Source organism: Xyrauchen texanus, chromosome 4 (genome assembly GCF_025860055.1).
Source record: "Xyrauchen texanus isolate HMW12.3.18 chromosome 4, RBS_HiC_50CHRs, whole genome shotgun sequence".
Classification (NCBI taxonomy): domain Eukaryota; kingdom Metazoa; phylum Chordata; class Actinopteri; order Cypriniformes; family Catostomidae; genus Xyrauchen; species Xyrauchen texanus.
The window spans coordinates 12,410,668-12,431,061 of record NC_068279.1 but is presented as its reverse complement, the minus strand read 5'-3'; the positions used below and the strand labels follow the sequence as shown (position 1 = coordinate 12,431,061).

Sequence of the window (20,394 nt, the reverse complement as noted above, 5' to 3'; positions counted from 1 at the left end):
TTTGAGCCAGGGCCAAAAAACAGTGAAATTTTGTTTTTTTGTGATAAAGTTAATTTTTTTGGCCAATGAAGCCTTTTGCAATTATTTAAAATGCATCTGATCACTCTGCACAATAACATGTACATTTTACATTTGGAAGATGCTTTTATCTAAAGCGACTTACAGTGAGTGCACTTTACAGGGAATTACAGGGACACTCCCCCCAGAGCAACCTGGAGTTAAGTGCCTTGCTCAAGGACACAATGGTGGTGGTTGTGGGGATCAAACCAGCAGCAACCTTCTTATTAACAGTTGCTTGTGCTTTAGCCCACTATGCCACCACCACTCTATTATTAGTCAGTAAACTATAATATATATAAAATGTACATATAAAATGTATGTCAATGACAATACTTTTGGCCACGGCTGTAGATTATCAGGTTCTGAACAACTTGTGGAGCACATGCCAGCTTGAGTTCATGCTATAGTTAAAGCCAAAAATGCCATACCAAACAGACATTCTGAACTTCATGTACATTTTACCAATTCAACATTTCACTCATATTAATATGCTGATAATATAATTGGTAATACATAATTTTTATTTTTTTATACTAGAGGTCTCAAATGTTTGGACCTCACTGTATATCGCGATGCATCTTCTTGACTATATGAGGCTTTGTCCAAACATTTAGACTATTAAATCAATAGATCTTAGAGTTGAAAGGGATCTGAAAGTTTTCAGAAAAAGAGTATTTGGTATTTGCATTTGGTTTTCTGCTGCTGACAACAATGATGACGAAGATGGGAAACAAACGAGTGCATAAGGCGATTCAATCCCCAGACACACACACATTCATTCATAATCCTGCCCTCTGTCGCATATCATTTGAAAGGCTTATGGGCTCGTGAAAGCTGCTGATGAAATCTTTGCTTTGGGTCACACTTGCTCAATATTTTCACTCTTCATAGTTCCAAAATTTGATCCTTCTCCTCATCTGTCTTTAATACCATATCTCTCCCTTGCCAGAGAATACATAAAACATACAAATGACTATATTTATAATCTTTCTGTCATCATGACTGCATTATAAATTATTCATTACTATCTTGTGTCCCAAATAGGTTATCTAGTAATATTGCTTCTGTTGTGGACAAATTTCTTTCTTAAAAAAATGTTGTGCTATTTTTGTCTCAGAATTTGAACACATTGTGGAAGGGATTTTACATTGATTTACATTGATTTTGAAGAGGTTACTCCTGAACTTGAATACAACTAAAAAATTATTTTACCTCACGTCAGGTCTTATGTACCATGATTGTACAACCAGAAACATTTGATGACCACCAGGGAAGCGCCCCCCAATATTTATATTTGCTATCAATAAAAATAGTTTTTATGCCTAATTCTACTTCTCCCAATCCTAAATAGGTGGTTACAGCCTTTTAGTAGTTTTTGTATGTACTAACCCTAAATTGCTTTTCATTTCAAATCCTTCACAGTAAGTCTGAAGTTGATATTCAATATCTGGGCAAGGAGACAGAGTATCACTTTTTCGTGAATATGTCAAAAAGATTTAACTCATTAAATTGTACTGATACTGAATAAACAGTATAAATGATATATTCTGATAAAACCATTTTAAATAAAATAACTGTTTAATGTTGCTAAGTTCCATCATTTATTTTATTATTAAGTCATGGGGACACTGGCCACACATGGCACACAAATGGCACACAAATGGCACACAAATAGCACTGTTTCCTGAGAATAACCTACATCATTGTTTTGATAACATTTGTAATCTTGAAATGTATAGTTTATCATGATACAGTAGTCTCTTCCTTAAGTGCACAAATGCACAATGAATGACAATGTTTTTTCTGTTTTTATTTTGTTTGTTTTTTAATTGTAGAGGTTTGTTTATCAATGTAATGACTCCCTTGCTTTTACTTGAGCCAGCACTAAAGAAAACATGTCCACCTCATATCTTCCCAAATTTTCCAGCTTTCTGCGGGGAAAGATGATTTTCTTGAAGAAACACTATATCATATTTCTTAAGTTTAATGTCATTTCACAAAACAGACTCCAGCCGCAAGGCGCAATCAACACAAACAGAAACAAAAATGATGCCCAGTTTTCTCCGACAATCGAGTCAATGAACAGCGTCAGCGAGTCGATCCACTCACATGGGGAAACACCCAATGGTTACTCATCCATTGTTTTTATGAACGACAATGCCTGCTTTGGGCACAAAAATACCCTATGACCGTCTTTGGTGTCTATGCTCAGTTTGGCCGGAAACATCAATGCAAAAGCGATCTTGCGTTGATGTAAGAGTTTCTTACATTCCTTGAACCAATCGTGTTTCTCTCTTGTCGAATTCGCAAAGTCTGGGAACAAGAAAATATTGTGACAATTCTGACGTTATTCCTGCGGCTCAGATTCTCAAAATCTTCAAGTTTTTCAAGAATATTTTCCAAATCAACTTTTGTCACAGGCAGATTAATGGACAATTCCCTCTCTGATGACTTCAGATAATCGGTTTGTTTTTCAACATCTGCCACTCATGTAACTAACTAAAGAATTTTGTTTACATGGCCGTAATCGATTGAAGTATTACAGCGGGTTCCTCCGAGTCAGCAACAACCTTCGTCAGCATCACAAACACAGTTGACGCTGGATTTCTCCGGTCCACAGGCCCGTCAGCGCTCTCATCTTGAACACATAAGTGTCTTTTAATGTCTCCAGTGCCCGAGGATTTTGACTTCTTGGCCATGTTTAGCTCAAAGAGCAAATGTATCACTGGGTGTATCGAATTTTAACATATTATGACATAAAAATATTAAAACATTAGCAAAGTGCACAGAGCTGACTCTCACAAGTCTGCTTCTCGTATGCTTCACATGACCTCCGTTTTTCCTGTTTCACTGTTCCCTAGCACACTTAAACTCATTTACGGGAACACTCATGCAAAACCAGTGGCCTTCTTGTCATATGGCCAAGTTTAGCAGAGTTACATGGATACACAGTGATGTTTTTCAATTCTGTCCTGAGACAGCTGAAAATAGACAAGCTTACAATTCAGGTTAAGCAAAACTGAGGACATTAATTTGCCCTTTAACTGTTGAGGCTACATTTCATTGTCACCTTGCCACTCAACCATGACTACCTCTAGTTTTATCTTTGTTAGATCCCTGATGTCTAAGTCAGAGATTATTTGTCTGTGGTGATCATCGGATTAGTCATTTATCAAACTTTGAATAGTTCCTGTTTCTCATTTACTTCCATGTACAGCTCTTGCGGACACCAGCAGTTTTCCCTGTGCAAGGCCATCCCATCCTAACCCTCCACAACTGCCCTATTGTGCTGCATCTCTCACCCAGACACACTTAAGGCGAGTCACTTGATTTCCTTGTGGTCCTCTGCCTCTCCCTTGCATGCAGAATCGGAAAGCATGAACAAAGATCTGTGTAAAACATCTCTCACGCCAAACTGTTTCTGAATGCATATGTTTTCAATTAAATTCTCAAAATTGGAACAACTATAAGCCAAACTTAATGAATGGTTCCCCAGTAAAACAACTTCTAAAGTAACGATCCATGTGAAGTGAAGAAGTGGATACTCACCGATACTCCTGTGACTGCACAGTAATTCCAGGACAAGACCACTCTTTGTTGGCTAGATGGATGTTCTGGCCGACTTCTGCTGGCAAATGGGCTTTTATTACTTTCTTGTTATGTCACACGCACATTTGCCTAATGCAGCAAGTTAGTCCTCTCCCTATGTAGCAAAACTACAACAATCGGATTCAGCAGCTAGAAATTAATAAGGCATAATATTATTACAGTATTAGTGAAAGATCTGACACAATCCTAATGCTTCGATATTGTTTCTCATACCAAAGGCCTTTTCCCCCCAGTACAAAGATATTAAATTACAAAATTCCTCTTTCTCATTATAGTGACAACTGAGCTAATACAATACAGTTATTATGTCATAGTAATTGTCAATTTCAATTGTCTCTGTACTCAGGCCACTCTATATTTAAAGATGAATTGTTTTGGAAGACTAATTTTTCTGTGCCAAACTGCTTTGATCAAAAGCAACGCACATTCCACCAAGGGTGTAATGATACCAAGTAGTGAGATTGTCTTGGGTTCCTGTGGTTCTCTCGAAATAGAATCAACAGTAAAGACCACTAAAACTTTGAGACTCTTGTGCAAAGTAAGATGCTGGTGGTCACGGTAACATAGATACAGGGCAGGAACAAAGTCTTTTACAGTGTCAGAAATATATATATTTTTTTAGTATTGCCTCCATTAACTGATTTTCAGGGCCATGAAATATATAGAAACATATGGTAAATATAATCTATAGTAAATATAATTAAGCAATATCACACAAGCAACAGTGCGATATGTCCCTACATAAGCACTGCTGTGATTCGGCCGCAGGCCGAGTGCCGCAGAGAATTACAGCAGTGCTGATGTAGGGCCATATAGCACGATTGCGAGTGTGATATTCTTTATTATATTTACCATATGTTTACCATATTATATACAACAGTTCAACGAACAAGTACATTTGAAAAATTAGGAAAAACCGAGTACGGTCATAAAAACGCATTTGTGCTTGGAACTACTTTCTTACACGATTGATCAGAATCTGCCGTTGCTGGTTCAAAACAAATGATGCGTCCAAGCCTTCATTAGTAATTCAAAATGTTCACTGCAGTATCATGTCTTGTGCTGTTTCTAAAAGTCATTGGATAAACAAGGATAGATGGCTGGATGAGAGAGAGAGAGAGGCCACACCCATTCAGAGATGCTGTCAGCTTTCTCACTGGAAAATAGACGTCCAAGCGGGGGAATTCCTCTCTATTTCGCGGTAGCCGGTGCTCAAGAGTCATTCACGATAGAAACAGCGATGTCTGTTGTGTCTCTTAGCATGAGCCTTAATCCTGAAGTTGTCCGTTTAAAGCTATTTCCTAGCTTTGGTAATGTATTAGTAATATGAGCAATCACGGAGCGCTGTTCTATGTAAACAATGACAAACAGATTCTCTTCACGTCACAAACTGGCTCATATTACACACACAAATTATCTTTTGCCACCACCTGCTGGCTAACATATGTAATTTCAAAAATAAAGATAGTAACTCCTAACAGAACTGCACTGCTCTTACACATTAGTTTTGAACAGCATGAACACAAGCGGAGTGATATGGGTGAAGTGTCCGAGTGCTGATGCTGTTAATGAACAGGATTTAAGATGTACATGTAGTTTGTTGTTGTAGACGTTGTTCCCTCTACGTCAATGCTCCACACTCCATCCCAGTAGGTGGTGGAAAATGCACCAAAAGCTGGTGTGCGAACCGCCATAAAATGTCAAAGAAGAAGTAGTTCGGGAGAGAGAGAGACTAATGCAGCTGACATGTGTGCGTTTGTGTTCTGTGTGTCTTTACGTTTTTATTAAATATTATTTTGACTGTTCAGCCGGTTCCCACCTCCTCATAATCGTTGCTCGGCCTGCCCTGTCTCCACAAATACATACTGTGCTAACTAACCCTTGCATTTCTTACAAGTGTTTTTTTTTTTTTTTTTTGGAGAGAGAGATGAAGGCTATTCCATACACTGCTATTTTGAAAGACGAAAGCATGCTGAATCTAACCAGGATTGAGAGGGAAGTACACAGCCCAAATGCACAACAACAAGACAGGTAGGGTACAGCAGGGCTAAAGGCACCCCTTAAGGAAATTTTAGTTTTTTTTCTGGTCACAAAATATATCAAGGTAAAAAAAAAAAAGATGAATGTTTATTGAATATTGATGGAGCAACAACAGAAGGATTCTTCAATTAAAATTAATAAAACAAAAGGTGGTGAGGGTAAAGGGCCCCTACAAGTTTTAAAGTGATATCGTGTAGATACCGGGGCAATGTTATAAGGCACAATTGTCAACTATAATGCAAATAAATTTGAGACTGCAAGATGCTTTTTTGAGTAACAAATTAAGATTACGCTTACTCAAAATAACCACTTCAGAAAAAAGTCAACCATTTCCTGATAATTTCAAACACATTTGGCATTTTATTACTTTTAAAGTATTCTATAAACAAACTAATCTCTATTTTGATCGATCAGCCAATGTGAGCCCACTTAAGAAAAACAATGTGTTTAATAAGGGCCTGTTAATGTGTTCACTTATTGGACAGTTATTGAATTTTTTTATTTAATGACCTTAAAAAAAACTGAAAATGAATAGTATTTTGCCTCAAAAGAAATGTGTTAATTTCAGGGATTTTAATTAGCTGCACAACTTTGCAACATATATTTTTTTCCCCCAGTGTATAGTGACAAACCGGTGTTTAGGAAAGTGCTGTGGTAGTTTTTGATGCTGTTTAGTTTTTTGGGAGAAAATAAAATCAATGGAACCTTTTGCCTCACGGAGCCTTTAGCCCCACTCTACCTTATGTCAGATTCTTTAGTTTGAGAAACAGACCCCTCACAGTTCCTAAACTAACAGCTGTAATGGACAGCACATGGCAAACACTTGCATTACTGAAAGTAGAGGATTTTTGGATGCAGCATTAATATGAATAGAAATAGTTATTAGTAACATGTTCTAAAACTTCCAAACAGTAGTATATAATATACTGTACTAAATATATACATATGTAAAAAAACTGCATAACAAATAAAGGAGAAATCACCATTGGCACATTTAAATGGCAGGGACATTTCTGGGGCATTATAGCTTCAAGCCCTGCTTAATGTCTGATGCTGGTCTTGTATCAGTATGGTACCACCCTATTAAGTTATTCCTCAGTTCTGCACTACTATTTAATGTCCAACGCTTGATGAAAAGTTCATGCTGGTTCACAAGCTAAGAATGAGACTGACTGCAGTTCACAAAAAAAAAAAAACAAGGGAACAAAGACTTTTAAATCTCCCTGTTTTGTAATTGGCCGCTATAGTAACGATCATAACAGGATACTTTCGTTTGTTCTCTATAATAAGTAAAAATAACTCCAGCACACAGTTCATCAGCCACTGAGAAAAAGAAAGAAAGAAAAAAACACTGGCCAGACAAAATTGCAGGCTGCAGTGGAGAAACCTGGTAAATATGAAGGGTAGTCCTACTGTTAACTACCACGTGTGAAGGAGACGGTGTTATTTGTTTCATTCTGATGTATGTACACAATGTTACAGATCTTATCACCTAGCACTGATTATTTGGAATATTTTACAATGGTTAAATTTTAGAATAAAGTTGTATTAACAATTAGCACAATATTGAACATGAACTAACAATGAACAATACTTTATAGCATTTATTAATCTTGACTTATGTTAATTTTTACACATGCAAATAAATAACAGTAAAATTTGTTTATGCTAACGTCAGTTAATGCATCATGACATGAACTCTTAATGAACAATTGTACTATATATGTATAAATTAATATTAACAAAGATTAATAAATGCGGTTTTCACTAATTAGTTCACTGTCATTACCGAACAGCATTATTTTGGTAGGTTTTCTTCAAATGAGAGGTCTTATAAAGGGGCAGCTGCTCAAGCCTGTATATTAATGAGAAGGTTATAGGCAATGACTGATCCATCGCACACATTCTGCAAAGGTTTGGTGCTCATTAATCAACCCTGTCCTCCCTACAGCCTCAAAGCCTGCAGTAAAATCTCTGATGTCATGCACGCAGGGAGGAGTAGTTTGTAGTTGCATAATCTGGTTGTTCTATCTATGGAAGCATGCCAGCAGTCTGAAAGAGCACAGATGCTGATCTATGATTTCATAATACTAGAGCAGTTAACCTCTGCAGAGACCAAATGGCAAGTAGTTCAAGTAGACACATTTGCACCTAATTGTTGCTTAAAACTGGTTTAGAAATTATTGGTCCAGACCAGCATAAAAAATAAACTATCTAGAATTAAATATTTTGCCTGTGAAGTAATTGACAAAAAGAGAAAAACATTTAATGAAAAATGTATTCCCATAAGAAACACATACAGTACATCATTTCAACAAAATGTACAAAGTGCAATATGCATTAAAACTACAGCAAATCTGCAGTAAAAAGGACAATATTGCTGCATTTTTAAAGCGATAACAAGGGCGACAGAGCATTCCTAATTTGTGATCACTGCAATTAAACAGCATTGCTAATTCACAAAAAGAGGCTCGACATCCAACAAGAGGAAAGTCTATAAATGGATGAGTTAGGACCAACCTGTGTAACTCTATGAAAATCTATCCTAGCTATTGTCACCATCTCTCCCAAACGAGAATCTATGGCGGTTCTTAAAGAGCATCAATACTGTGGCATTTAATATTGATTATTAATGCAGAACTTTGGTCATCTCTTCACACTTGAATAACATAAAATCCTTCCTCACACCTCTGGAAAGGAACCCCAAAAACTTGGCAACTATCTTTAATCAGTTTCCATTCGTTTGCTCTTGTTGCACAAAGCCAAGGGAAATTTCCTAACTATTAATGGCCTATTTCTATTTCCTCAAAGACACCAATAAAATGTACAAGCAATTGCCAAGCAAATGTCAGCCACTTTTAAAATGTGCCCATATCCCATCATTCTCTCATGCTGCTGAACTGGCAACATTGTTAGATGGGAGTTAGCTCATGATGTCTCTATTGCTTTTACACAAGGCATTTGATGTTGATGATACAAGACAATGCAGGCAACCAGTAACATTTAATCTGTAATCTCAGACTCAAATTTGACCACAATATGGCATCAGACACTAAATGGCTTTGGGGAGACACAAAAGAATTTGGGGAGATCGTTGTTCGGGGCACAGTTTACAACCTCAAACTGTGTGTCGCCTTCCAAAATGGATGCTGTTGTGACAGAGTTCTGTTTAATAGCTTAGTTTTCTCCTGTCAGTTTAATATTCAGGCCCTAGAAGGAAGATTAAATTAAATTAATGGTGTTGAATGATACCCATTCAATCCAAAATCATCCATGCAAACTCGCAACAACCATGTACATGACAAAGAAACTGATTCAAGTTGACTATTAGATACAAATACCATGAACTCCCAGAAAAATGTTATATGACCAACATACGAATAGTATTTACATACATTGTAATGCAGAGTGTGTGTGTGTAGAGGAGACTGCTTGAATAACACAGTATGAGCCTGCTCATGACTTAAGCATTAAAGCACACACGCACGCTAAAAGGGTTTTAATATTCATAAATAGTTCACAGTAACGGTGTAGCGATATGCAAGGCACCACTCACTCACTCACACACACACACTCAACTTGACATTTAATTTGCCAAAACTTAACATGACAGCATAGACTTGATAAATGTAAATAAACAGTTTTAAAGATATTGGAAAAATATGCTGCATAATAATAAACCAAGTATTTCAACGCAAGTTGTAATTGGCCTGTTGAATTAATTAAAATCTTGACACAGAACATGAAAATAAATGTGACACGTTAACGTGTTTTTGTTATTTGAGCTCTTGTGATGATATCAAATGGTATGGAAAGCATCCTCATACACAAATGGACATAGGAGTGAATCTCATGTTACCTGTCAAGATTATATCCGGGTCAAGATTTTTTTTTTGCATTGTGACATGATTTTCATGACAATCAAGCACATTTCCCCCCAAATTCTCATTACCATAATACAAAGAAATGTATTCGCATTACTGTAAAGCAAAAAAATATATAAAAATTAACAGCAAAGTATTTACAATTACAGAAGTATTTGTTGTACTGCCTTTAAATGTATGCAGATTTAAATAAAAATAATTTGACCAGGTTTTATTGACTGTAATACAGTGAAAATACTGTATTCTAATAATTAGAAAGTCAACTGAGAAGTAGTTTTCTACATGCAATATATGTTCTCTATTCTTGTGATATGGGGTTTAAATGTGATCTGGAGATTTACCCATAGAGACACCCTCACAGCTAAACAATTTCAATTGCTATAAATGTCATGTCACACTGTGTTTGCCTTATAAGTCCCATAATGTCTCATCTTGGTTTAGCATTAGTGTGAGCTTCAATTCTCTGTAAAGATTTGGTTCAACTTGACCTCGTTTTCATTATGGAAAATAGACATACATAGAGTACATATTAGCAGCCTCGCTCAGATCATTTCACAGAATTTGTCACTACTCAGGGAAAATAATTCAAATAAACTCAGCAAAAAAAAATAAACATCTCACTTTTCAATTCTCAATTTTCAGCATGAACATAAATTTTTTTTCTATGAACAAAGATTCAACAACTAAGACATAAACTGAAAAAGTTTCACAGACATGTGACCAACAGAAATGGTATAATGTGTCCCTGAACAAAGGGTGGGTCAAAATCAAAAGATACAGTCAGAGTCTGGTGTGGCCACCAGCTGCATTAAGTACTGCAGTGCATTCTCCTCCTCATGGACTGCACCAGATGTGCCAGTTCTTGCCGTGAGATGTTACCCCAGTCTTCCACCAAGGCACTTGCAAGTTCCCAGACATTTCTGGGGGAATGGCCCTTCCCTGTAACGCACAGCATTGAGCCTGCAATGACAACAAGCCCAGTCCGATGATCATGACGGACCACCAAAATCACCTCCAAATCGATACCGCTCCAGAGTACAGGCCTCGGTGTAATGCTCATTCCTTCGACGATAAACGTGAGTCCGACCATAACCCCTGGTTAGACAAAACCATGACTCATCAGTGAAGAGCATTTTTTGCCAGTCCTGTCTAGTCCAGCAAAGGTGGGTTTGTGCCCATTAGCGATGTTGTGGCCAGTGATGTCTGGTAAGGACCTGCCTTACAACAGGCCTACAAGCCCTCAGTCCAGCCTCTCTCAGCCTATTGCGTACAGTCTGAGCACTAACGGAGGGATTGTGTAATCCTGGTGTAACTTGGGCAGTTGTTGTTGCCATCCTGTAACTGTCCTGCAGGTGTGATATTCGGATGTACGATCCTGTGCAGGTTTTGTTACACGTGGTCTGCCAGTGCAAGAACGATCAGCCTCCCTGTATCGCTGTCTTAGGCATCTCAGTACGGACATTGCAATTTCTTGCCCTGGCCACATCTGCAGTCCTCATGCCTCCATGTAGCATGCATAAGGCATGTTCATGCAGATGAGCAGGACCCCAGGGCATCTTTCTTTTGGTGTTTTCCAGACTTAGAGGAAAGGTCTCTTTAGTGTCCTCAGTTTTTGTAACTGTGACCTTAATTGCCTACCGTCTATAAGCTGTTAAGTGTTTTAACGACCGTTCCACAGGTACATGTTCAAAACTTGTTTATAGTTCTTTGAACAAGCATGGAAAACATTGTCATTGCAATAAATATCTGTAAAGTTATTTGAATTTTAACAAAATTATCTTCAAAATACAGTGTCCTGAAAAAGAGACGTTTCTTTTTTTGCTGAGTTTATATAAAAGTCTCTCTACCTGGAAAAATGATTTGTATCACATTTAGAAACATGGAGCTGCTCTTCTGCTAAAGAAACTTAAATGGAGATCCCATTTTTATAAAATCCTTACAAGCATACAAATGTGCTATTAGAGACAAAACCCTACTGCTCTTTTTTTCTAACTGTAATCCAACAGGCCTAAATGACAGCAACATATACAGTCACACTCTTTAGAACAACAGCATCTATTAGCATTGGAAAAGAGAACAGCCGGTTCAAGTTGATCACAGATTGAGTGTGTGAGGTGCTCGTCTTTCCTTATTTTGAATGATTGTCTTTCATATCACCCTTATCAAGTATTAGAAGTATGGAAGAATCTAAAACAAACCTCTTGGTGGTCCAATCCCCAGATTTCCCAATAGCAGAGTTTGAATGACCCTCAGCACACACTGCACTGTGTGTGAACACTAAAATGTTGCCAGTCATCATGTTTTGTTATCTGCCTGGCTTAGGGCTTTCATCATGGGGGGTACAATGTTGTCCCAGACCATGTGACAAGGGGGGCTCACTAAACTCCTCTATGGCCCAGGGGCCCACCCATAAATATGCTGTCTTTAAGCAACAACCCTGGCCTACAAACATTACTGTATTGGTATGAGGTATTGGTTTGAAACCTGTGTGAAAATAATCAATGTAATTTAAATGATACCAGAGAACAGTATGGATGAACAGAGGGTCCTTGTGCACATTCAGTACGTCTATCAGCACACAGAGAACTTTCCTAATCATGGCTGAGAGTCCATTTCCTTTCACCATACAGCCAGGAAGCAAGAGCTAGGCAGGGAGTAGGATTTTAAACCCTTTTCAAATTTGTGACCATGTCCGAAGGAATCTGTGACTCATACTTGTCCACAAATAAGGGATTTATAGTACAATAAATGGGAGGACTGATGGAAACATTACACAATGGTCCATTTTGACCCTTTCATTAATGGTCTCTTGGATGGTGAGTGCTTATTTTGATTTCAAAACAGCAGGAAGAGCTGAAAACCTCATGAACAGTTTGTCAGTCAGCCAACATGAACATGGGATTGACATGTGCAAAACACATCTATTTGGATTTAATGCAACAAAAGCCTGTCCTGAAAATTTTGGACACCTATCCATTAAATATCAGAAAAAAAAATTAAAAAGCAAAAAAAAAAAACAAGCAACTCAAAGCTATTTCTCCAACCATTCTTTTGTGTGGCACACTCTTTACCCAACTTGTACAGTCGGTTTGATCTGTCCCACTGTAAGAACATTGCTTGGTAAATGTTCCCAAGGTACTAAAATGCTTTTAAAAATATAAAAATATAAATATTTATCTGCACAAATCCAGCTGAGACTTAAGTCAAAGGTCTCGTTGCACTAAAATCTTCCACTCTTGCTGTCAGCTCCTGGATTCTCCAGACCCTGCTTCCATGTTGGTGGAGGTTGAGGAGGAGGGTGAGGACCAAGGTCTTGCCCAATTTGAACTGACTGAGCACTCAGGTTCAGGGGATAATGAGAGCATGAGAAGGGTTCCTTCATTGGAAGAGCACACCGAACACAAATCCTCAGAGGAGAAAGTAAGGCTGCCCAGTTTGGCAAGAGAGTTGGAACGCTTGAGTCGAGAACGTACGGTGAGTCCTGCTAGTCGCATACGGGCTTCGATTTCCTGTGCACGTTGATGTACAAGGCCTGGTTTACCACGGACGCTGCGAAGGCTGTCACTACTGGAGCTGCGGGTGAGCGTGGAACCATGTGGGGACGAGACTGGCGTCAAACCACCTGATCCTAGAGCTGCCAGCAAGGCCTCGTTCGTCAATGGCACTGCAGCTTCAGTAGAGGAATCTGTCCATGTTCCAAAAGGCTTTTGGAATGGGTCAGTTGGAACATTGGAATTGTTTGTTGCATCATTAACTTTGCTTGAACTAGCTTCCCCTTGTTCGTTTGCACGTGCATGCTCATGAATAGGACCAGAACGTTTTTCCAAGCGCTCTGTTTGTCGCCGAACAAGGCCGGACCTCTGCAACTGGATTAGAGTCTCTTGTTGTTGTGGGGAGTAATAGGCCTCTACTTTCTCCAGACCCTTGATCTCACGCTCATTTCTGGGTTGAGTAGAGGAACCTTGAGCAATATCAATATCTCCATCCCCCTTGACCTCCTGGAATGGTGTCCCATTGTCTTGGTGGGGAATGTCAAGGAATTTGCATTCTGGCTTTTCCTTATGCCCCAAGGGCATTGCATTGGCATCAAGGCACAGATCAGAGACAGGCTTGTCACACTTTGGTGTCATGGACAATTTGGCACAGGATGGCATTTGAATGGAGACACTGGGCACACTGTGAAGGGGTAAGGGAGCAAGGCCTCGTCTGTTAGCCTCTAACAGAGCACGCTGGGTGGGCTTGGAATTGAATTGTGAGCCAGGAGCATTCCTAGGCTTAGTATACTGCTTCAGATGGGCACTTTCCTAAACAACAAAAAAAGATAGAATAAAAAAATCTTCAAAAAAATTTATGCATATACAGTAAAATTCATTTCTATTCAAGTTTCCATTTATAATCAAACTACAACTACTAAATTATACCACAAACAGTGAGCGTTTACATGCACACCAATACACTGATAACTTCCAAAAATAATCATATTCAAAAACGCAAGTAATCCATGTTTACATGAGATTTTAAATAATCCTATTATTATCTGCTTTTGATGTCAAAACTTAAACAGGCAGGCGTACAACACTTGCCCATATTAGATAAGTCCGGTAAGAAAGCAGAGAAATGCATTTACATGCAACTCAAAATAAAGGAATGCCATTTAAAGCATTTACATGACCTTACATGCTATCAGATTATTAAGCATAAACGGTGTAAGAATGTGCATTTAAACACGTTCAGTGAGGAGTGATATGGTAGGGTTACATCTAGGCCCAAATGGAATTTGTGCACGCAGAACTTATACACCCGTCAAGTTCTTTAATTAAATGTTTTGGTTATTTGATCATATTTTCAGCTAAAAATACACATTTTACAATGTTTAAACCATTCTAAATTATACAGATTTCTTCCAAATTAAGAGCAGAAAATGTGAAAAAAAGGGCTTAGTTATGTCCCAAAGCAAGAAGCAGTTTTGTTAAGCGAGAATACTTTGTAAGGCTGTGTGCACTCACAGTGAGAATTTTTTGTGTTCTGAGGTGGTTGTTGTTGTTGTTGTTGTTGTTGTAATTTTCATTGCGCAGATGGTTCATGCTCGCTAGGTCAATCCCCTTTTTATTTGCCTCCTTTTCTTTTCTTCCTCCCCCATCCCCATCTCCTCTCTTTGGTCCCTCTGCTAATGCCTCCATCTCCTCTTGCTCTTGCTGAGCCTCCTCTTCATCCTCCTCCTCAACCGTGCTGAACTCCAACCGCAGACGTAGTTCTTCCAGAGGCTCTGCCCCTCGAGAACAGGTCTGGGCAGCTGTGCCCTCTATGGGAACACCAAAGTAAGGTTGAGGAAACCCTTCGCGCCCCTCGAAAGTTTCATCATCATGAAGTGCATCTTTCTCCACATCTGCAACCTCTATGTAAACACGATCTACATCAACTGAAGGTGGAGCATGAATTGGAGTGTATGGCTCGCTGTCGAGGGTGGAGTCAGAAAGGCGGCGGAAGTAGCAGTGGGAGTTTTGCAGGTGGGCAGGGTCTAGGCTAATAGGAGAGGAGTGTGCAGCAGGCTCACAGCATACTGTGATAGTAGGTTTTGTAGGGTTGGGTGTGATGTGACCAACAAGCTCTACATTTACACAACAACCGGCAGCAGATTGCAGGCAGTCAAGGTGATCACACTCTGAATCAGGATGCCATAGGCGGTTATGGCGCTGTTTACTAAAGGGTAAACAGAGAGAAAAGAAGGGTCATAAAACAACTTGTGGTAGACAGATATGAGTGTTTAAATGACCAGTATTAACCCTTGTGTTGTGTTCATTTTGTGCTAACACATTTTGTGTTCCCGGTCAAAAATTACCGGCTCATTAAAATAGTTTAATATGAAAATATTGCATATATTATCACAAGGTATTGCATTAGATCTTTTTATCAACTTTTTTTGTTGTTGTAATTATGACCTTTTTTGAGCACATTTTTCACATATATTTTTATTGATAGAAGGATTAATTGATCTGAGCTTATTATGTGCCTGTGGGGGGCACTCCCAACAGAAAACAAATTAGAATAATTACATGATAAATTAATAACCTCTTGCTTGATCTGAACAAAATAGGTGTCATTTTAAAGCTTAGAATCTAGACTTTACAATGTATTGTATTTAGTTGATCCTACCAATTCTTAAATAATGCTTTTTAATTGGCTGACCAATAAGAACATTTTGTTCTCATCATTTGCAAATGTGTTATCACAAATGTGTTTATTTGTGTCTATTAATTGTTAGAAAGGTCTTAATTAGTAGAATGAAATGAGCAAATGTGTTTCTCTCAGAGGCCAAACTGTAATGACACACATACTGTAAATGTAATATGTGTTTGTGCACATGTCTGAAGACTTTGTGTGTGCAAACTCGCATCCAAATACAGTATGTGCTCATCTAAAAGGATTGGGATGTCCTAATATAATATAATAAAAAAATACTAATAGTATAGTAGTATGCCAATCCAAAGTAAGCCTATCCCCAGGAAAATCCAAAAAACAAAAAAACAAAAAAAAAAAAACTGCTGTACAATGAAATACACATAAACCAAAACATAATGATGTTTGATAATTATCTTGTGCACTGTAAATTATAATACACAAGATATAGTAATGCTGAAATCTCTAATACCTGGCATCCAGTATACCCTCGTACTCTGCCAGCTGCCTCATGAAGCTGGCATTGGGTCGCGTGATACTGCGCTTCTGTTTGACAAAGTTATAAGCTTTCTCCAGAGACCAACCATACTCTTTCATAGCATAGGCTATTACTGTAGAGGCAGAGCGGCTTACACCCATTTTGCAGTGAACCAAGCATTTGGACTGATTCTTCCTACAGAGTACAGAGTAAAAATACATAGGATATGGAATATCTGACCATTCATCCCTGAACACATAAACAAAATTGAAATTCTGATGCAACATGCTTACAAATAATGAAGAGCAACAGTGTGCCAAGTTATGACTCTTCCATCTAAAAGCAAAGCATAATGCTTATTTCTTTTAATATAAAAGTTTAAAATAGTGACGTACTTTGCCTTAATGATAAAGTTGTAGGTATCATTCCAGTGGGCCAGTAAGTCTGTGGTCTCGTCGTCATACACTCTGACGTTGTGGTAGCAGAATGTTCCTGGAAAGAAGTTGTCTATTTCCCTTGTAACATTTAAGATGTAGCCCACCCTAAAACAGCAAAACATTAATTGAGGAGATCTCATAAATTACACCTGGAGAATAATGGAAAAGCATATAGATGCAAGTTTATTCATATTCCTCACATCGGAGGCTAAACATAGGCCCACTAACACAACTTCTTTCTGTAATACAAACTCTGAACTTTTGCAGTAACAGGAGAATATGGTGCCCTTTAAAATGAGATCTGATACAGACTAACCTTAAACTTTCACATTTAACTAACATTAACCCATTTAAAGAAGCCCATTTATTCATCTTGAGAAAAATAATGCCATGAGAGGAAAACAAAGTGTGGACCTAAAAGGTAAAACTCACCCAGTTTCCTGAAGTTCTTCTAGACTGGAAGCGTTCCATTCAGAACCCTGAAAAACGAACAATGCAAATCACTGGCTGATTCAGGGAAATCTGTGTCAAGTGGGTCATATTTGAAAAATACCTTCTGCCCTGCCACAGGACTAAAAAGCTTTACCTTAAACAAATCAAAACAAATTCACTGAAATTACTGCATAATGGTTGACAATTATTACAGCACTGACCTCTGGATGGCCACATCAAGGTAAAAGCAGCACTCACCAAATAAAGATGATCAAAGATGAGGGAGGCTTTGTCCATCTGCCCAAGAATAAGCAGCATCTCGTTGTCTATGAACTCTTTGTACTCTTTCAGGTTGCAGTTCATCTGTTGCTCCAGCTCATTTCGGATCTAAAGAGAAATTGTGTGTAGGATTATGAAATGCAGTAAATTTAAAGGAACAGTTCAGCCAAAAATGAAGATTCTCTCATCATTTACTCACCCTCATGCCATCCCAGATGTGTATGACTCACTTTCTTCTGCAGAACACAAATGAAGATTTTTAGAAGAATATCTCAGCTCTGTAGGTTCATACAATATGTGACTAGAACTCAGAAAGTCCAAAAAAGAGTTAAAGTCAGTGTAAAAGTAATCCATATGATTCCAGTGGTTAAATCCATGTCTTCTAGACCAATATGACAGGTGTAGGTGAGAAACAGATCAATATTTAAGCCTTTTTTATTATAAATCTACACTTTCACTTCCAAATTCTGGTGTGGAAGTGACTTTCACATTTACCCACCTACTGGTCAAAGGTGGAGATTTATACTAAAAAATGACTTAAATATTGATCTGTTTCTCACTCTCACCTGTCATATCACTTCTGAAGACATGGATTTAGCCACTTGAGTAATATGGATTAATTTTATGCTGCCTTTATGGACCTTCTGAGTTCTGGTCACCAATCACTTGCATTGTATGTACATACAGAGCTGAGATATTCTTCTAAACATCTTCATTTGTGTTCTGCAGAAGAAAGTAAGTCATGCACATCTGGGAAGGCATGAGGGTGAATAAACGATGAGAGAATTTTCTTTTTTTGGTTAACTATCCCCTGAAGTGTCGGACTCAGTATTGTCTATATCAGTGGTTTGTCAACCAGTAGGACTCCATGGTATTTTGCCGCAAAGTCACCTGTCACTCAGTAGAAGCTATCCATATTAGGCACTTGCCTACATGGACAGCTTTTGTGTTTTGGCCCCATTCTCAAAAAGAGTAACATAATATAATATTTCAATGTTTGACCAATAACATTGTCGTTTATGTTTTGTACTACTGTAGATGTCCAATGAAAAATCTGGGTCCTGAAGCAAATCCAGTTGAAAACAGCTTGTCTATATTTACTCTATGCAGTTCCTGCTGACCTCTTTGGACGTGATGTTTTCCAAGTCCTGGTACATCATGATACTCCGGAGTTTGGCTTTAATTAGGCATTCTGTTCTCTCCCTCTCTGTTGGCCTGGAGAACAGAAACAGAACTAGTGTATTTATTAAATTGTGGCAACACTCAACAAATATGTTTATGATCTTGCAAAGGAAGAATGCAAAAAAATTAAAAAATAAATATATAAATGTTAATTCAAATCTGCTGGTAGATTTTGCAAGTGCAAATAACTTGCTGTTTTTTTTTTTTAAAAGCACTCACTTGTCTACAAAGATGACTGGGGAGTCCGGCCGCAGTGTCTCCAGGTCTTGCATGGCATTCCATTCATTGATGCAGCTCTGTTCTGAGCTGATACAGCTCTCGTAGTATCCCATCCACATGAGCGCCATGCCACCGGGAAAATAGTTATACCTACGTGACACCTCGCATGCCTTGTGCAGGATCTGTAAAGCTGACCTGAAGAAAGCACAGGTTAAATATGAGAAATAAAAATGTTTACAGCTCCTTATTGACATGGTGGAAATACACCAAGATTAAAGACAGAGGGACTTGTGCAGTAAAACACTTATTTTTTTTCTCTTATTCTTTTGACATTTTAAATGAACCTTCTACATTTAATTTCACACCTGCAGTTCCCTAATGAATTACTAAAGGTTTATGAATCACATGCTGAGAGACTTGGGAAGTGTTAAGTTATATTTGGCAAAGTGGCATTGGTGAAATTAAACTTCAATAACAAATTAAATAAATAGATTTGTGTCTTTAAAGTAGTTACAAATGTTTGTTCAATAACAAAGAACTACCGAAAAGTAAAATGGTACAACCATAGTTTTTTTAGACATGGTATTATGGCAACAACATGTTTTTTTGGGCATGTACCAAAGTAAAGAAGTAAATTAGAGTACCATGTAACCAGAGACAAAAACAATCGGTTGAAATGTTCAGGTTGAAATGTTAATTTAAATGCAGGTAACTGGTCAATAATGGTTTTCATTTTCATGAAACCAAAGATCAAAGGGTTTATCACAGTAATTTCAGAATTAGAACACTTCCTGTTGCCCGAAAAAAATTGGTTTCTCTCTTTATTGTAGAACATTGATTCTGAAGGACTCCATTAGTTTAAAAACCAATGTTAAAAATAAATAATAATAATGTAAAATAATTTGGCCCAAAAAGGTGATGTTTTGTTAAAATGCCCCCACATAGTTTGTGAGTGGATGCAGGAGAGAGAGATTTAGGCTATTCATTGATTTTAGGTGGCCAAATTAATATTTTAAATATTTTTGGGCATATTTAATTTTTAGAATACATTCACAGAAAAGACATTATTTTATATAGGCTATCATAGCCTATGCTTGTAATGATATCCAGAAAATTCCCACAAATGCATAAAAAATTATCACTTATTTTAGTCCCTAACTTGAGCTCGTTTTTCCAAAACAGGTGCCTTGCTTCTCTTGTGAGATCTTGAAACACTGTGACTGGTATAACACCCATCCTTAACATGCAGTACCATCATTTAAAAATAATGTTATTCACTGTTCTTTTATTTCATTCTAAACGATTACTATTTGAAAAGGTGGCTGCGGAATGTCGGAACAGGAACAAAAAAAATACTGTTTCTGCTCAGAACAAACCAAAATGAAAAACATTATAATATAAGTCAATGCATGTAACTACCATAAAACATGAATGTGACACCACTTTACTATGTCATTAACAAACAAGTGCACAATGTAAAAAAAATAAAAAATAATTTATATTTATATATATATATATAATATATATAGGGGTGGTGGTGGCGTAGTGGCTAAAGCACAGGGCTGTTAATCAGAAGGTCGCTGGTTCGAACCCCACG

The 20,394-nt window shown here is 37.8% G+C and overlaps 1 protein-coding gene across 2 annotated transcripts in view; it reads right to left on the bottom strand.

Moving 5' to 3' along the window:
* Positions 1 to 7,525: 7,525 nt before the first annotated feature.
* LOC127638224 (protein phosphatase Slingshot homolog 1-like) overlaps positions 7,526 to 20,394 on the bottom strand; it is a 60,205-nt gene continuing 47,336 nt past the window's right edge. For both annotated transcript variants that reach the window (XM_052119660.1, XM_052119669.1), the window contains 8 exons: positions 18,798 to 18,992; positions 18,518 to 18,611; positions 17,376 to 17,504; positions 17,118 to 17,164; positions 16,644 to 16,790; positions 16,243 to 16,443; positions 14,600 to 15,293; positions 7,526 to 13,897 (listed from right to left, as the gene is read on the bottom strand). In XM_052119660.1, the coding sequence (XP_051975620.1) occupies positions 12,836 to 13,897; positions 14,600 to 15,293; positions 16,243 to 16,443; positions 16,644 to 16,790; positions 17,118 to 17,164; positions 17,376 to 17,504; positions 18,518 to 18,611; positions 18,798 to 18,992 (2,569 nt within the window). In that variant the 3' untranslated portion in view covers positions 7,526 to 12,835. The remainder of the gene's footprint in view (positions 13,898 to 14,599; positions 15,294 to 16,242; positions 16,444 to 16,643; positions 16,791 to 17,117; positions 17,165 to 17,375; positions 17,505 to 18,517; positions 18,612 to 18,797; positions 18,993 to 20,394) is intronic.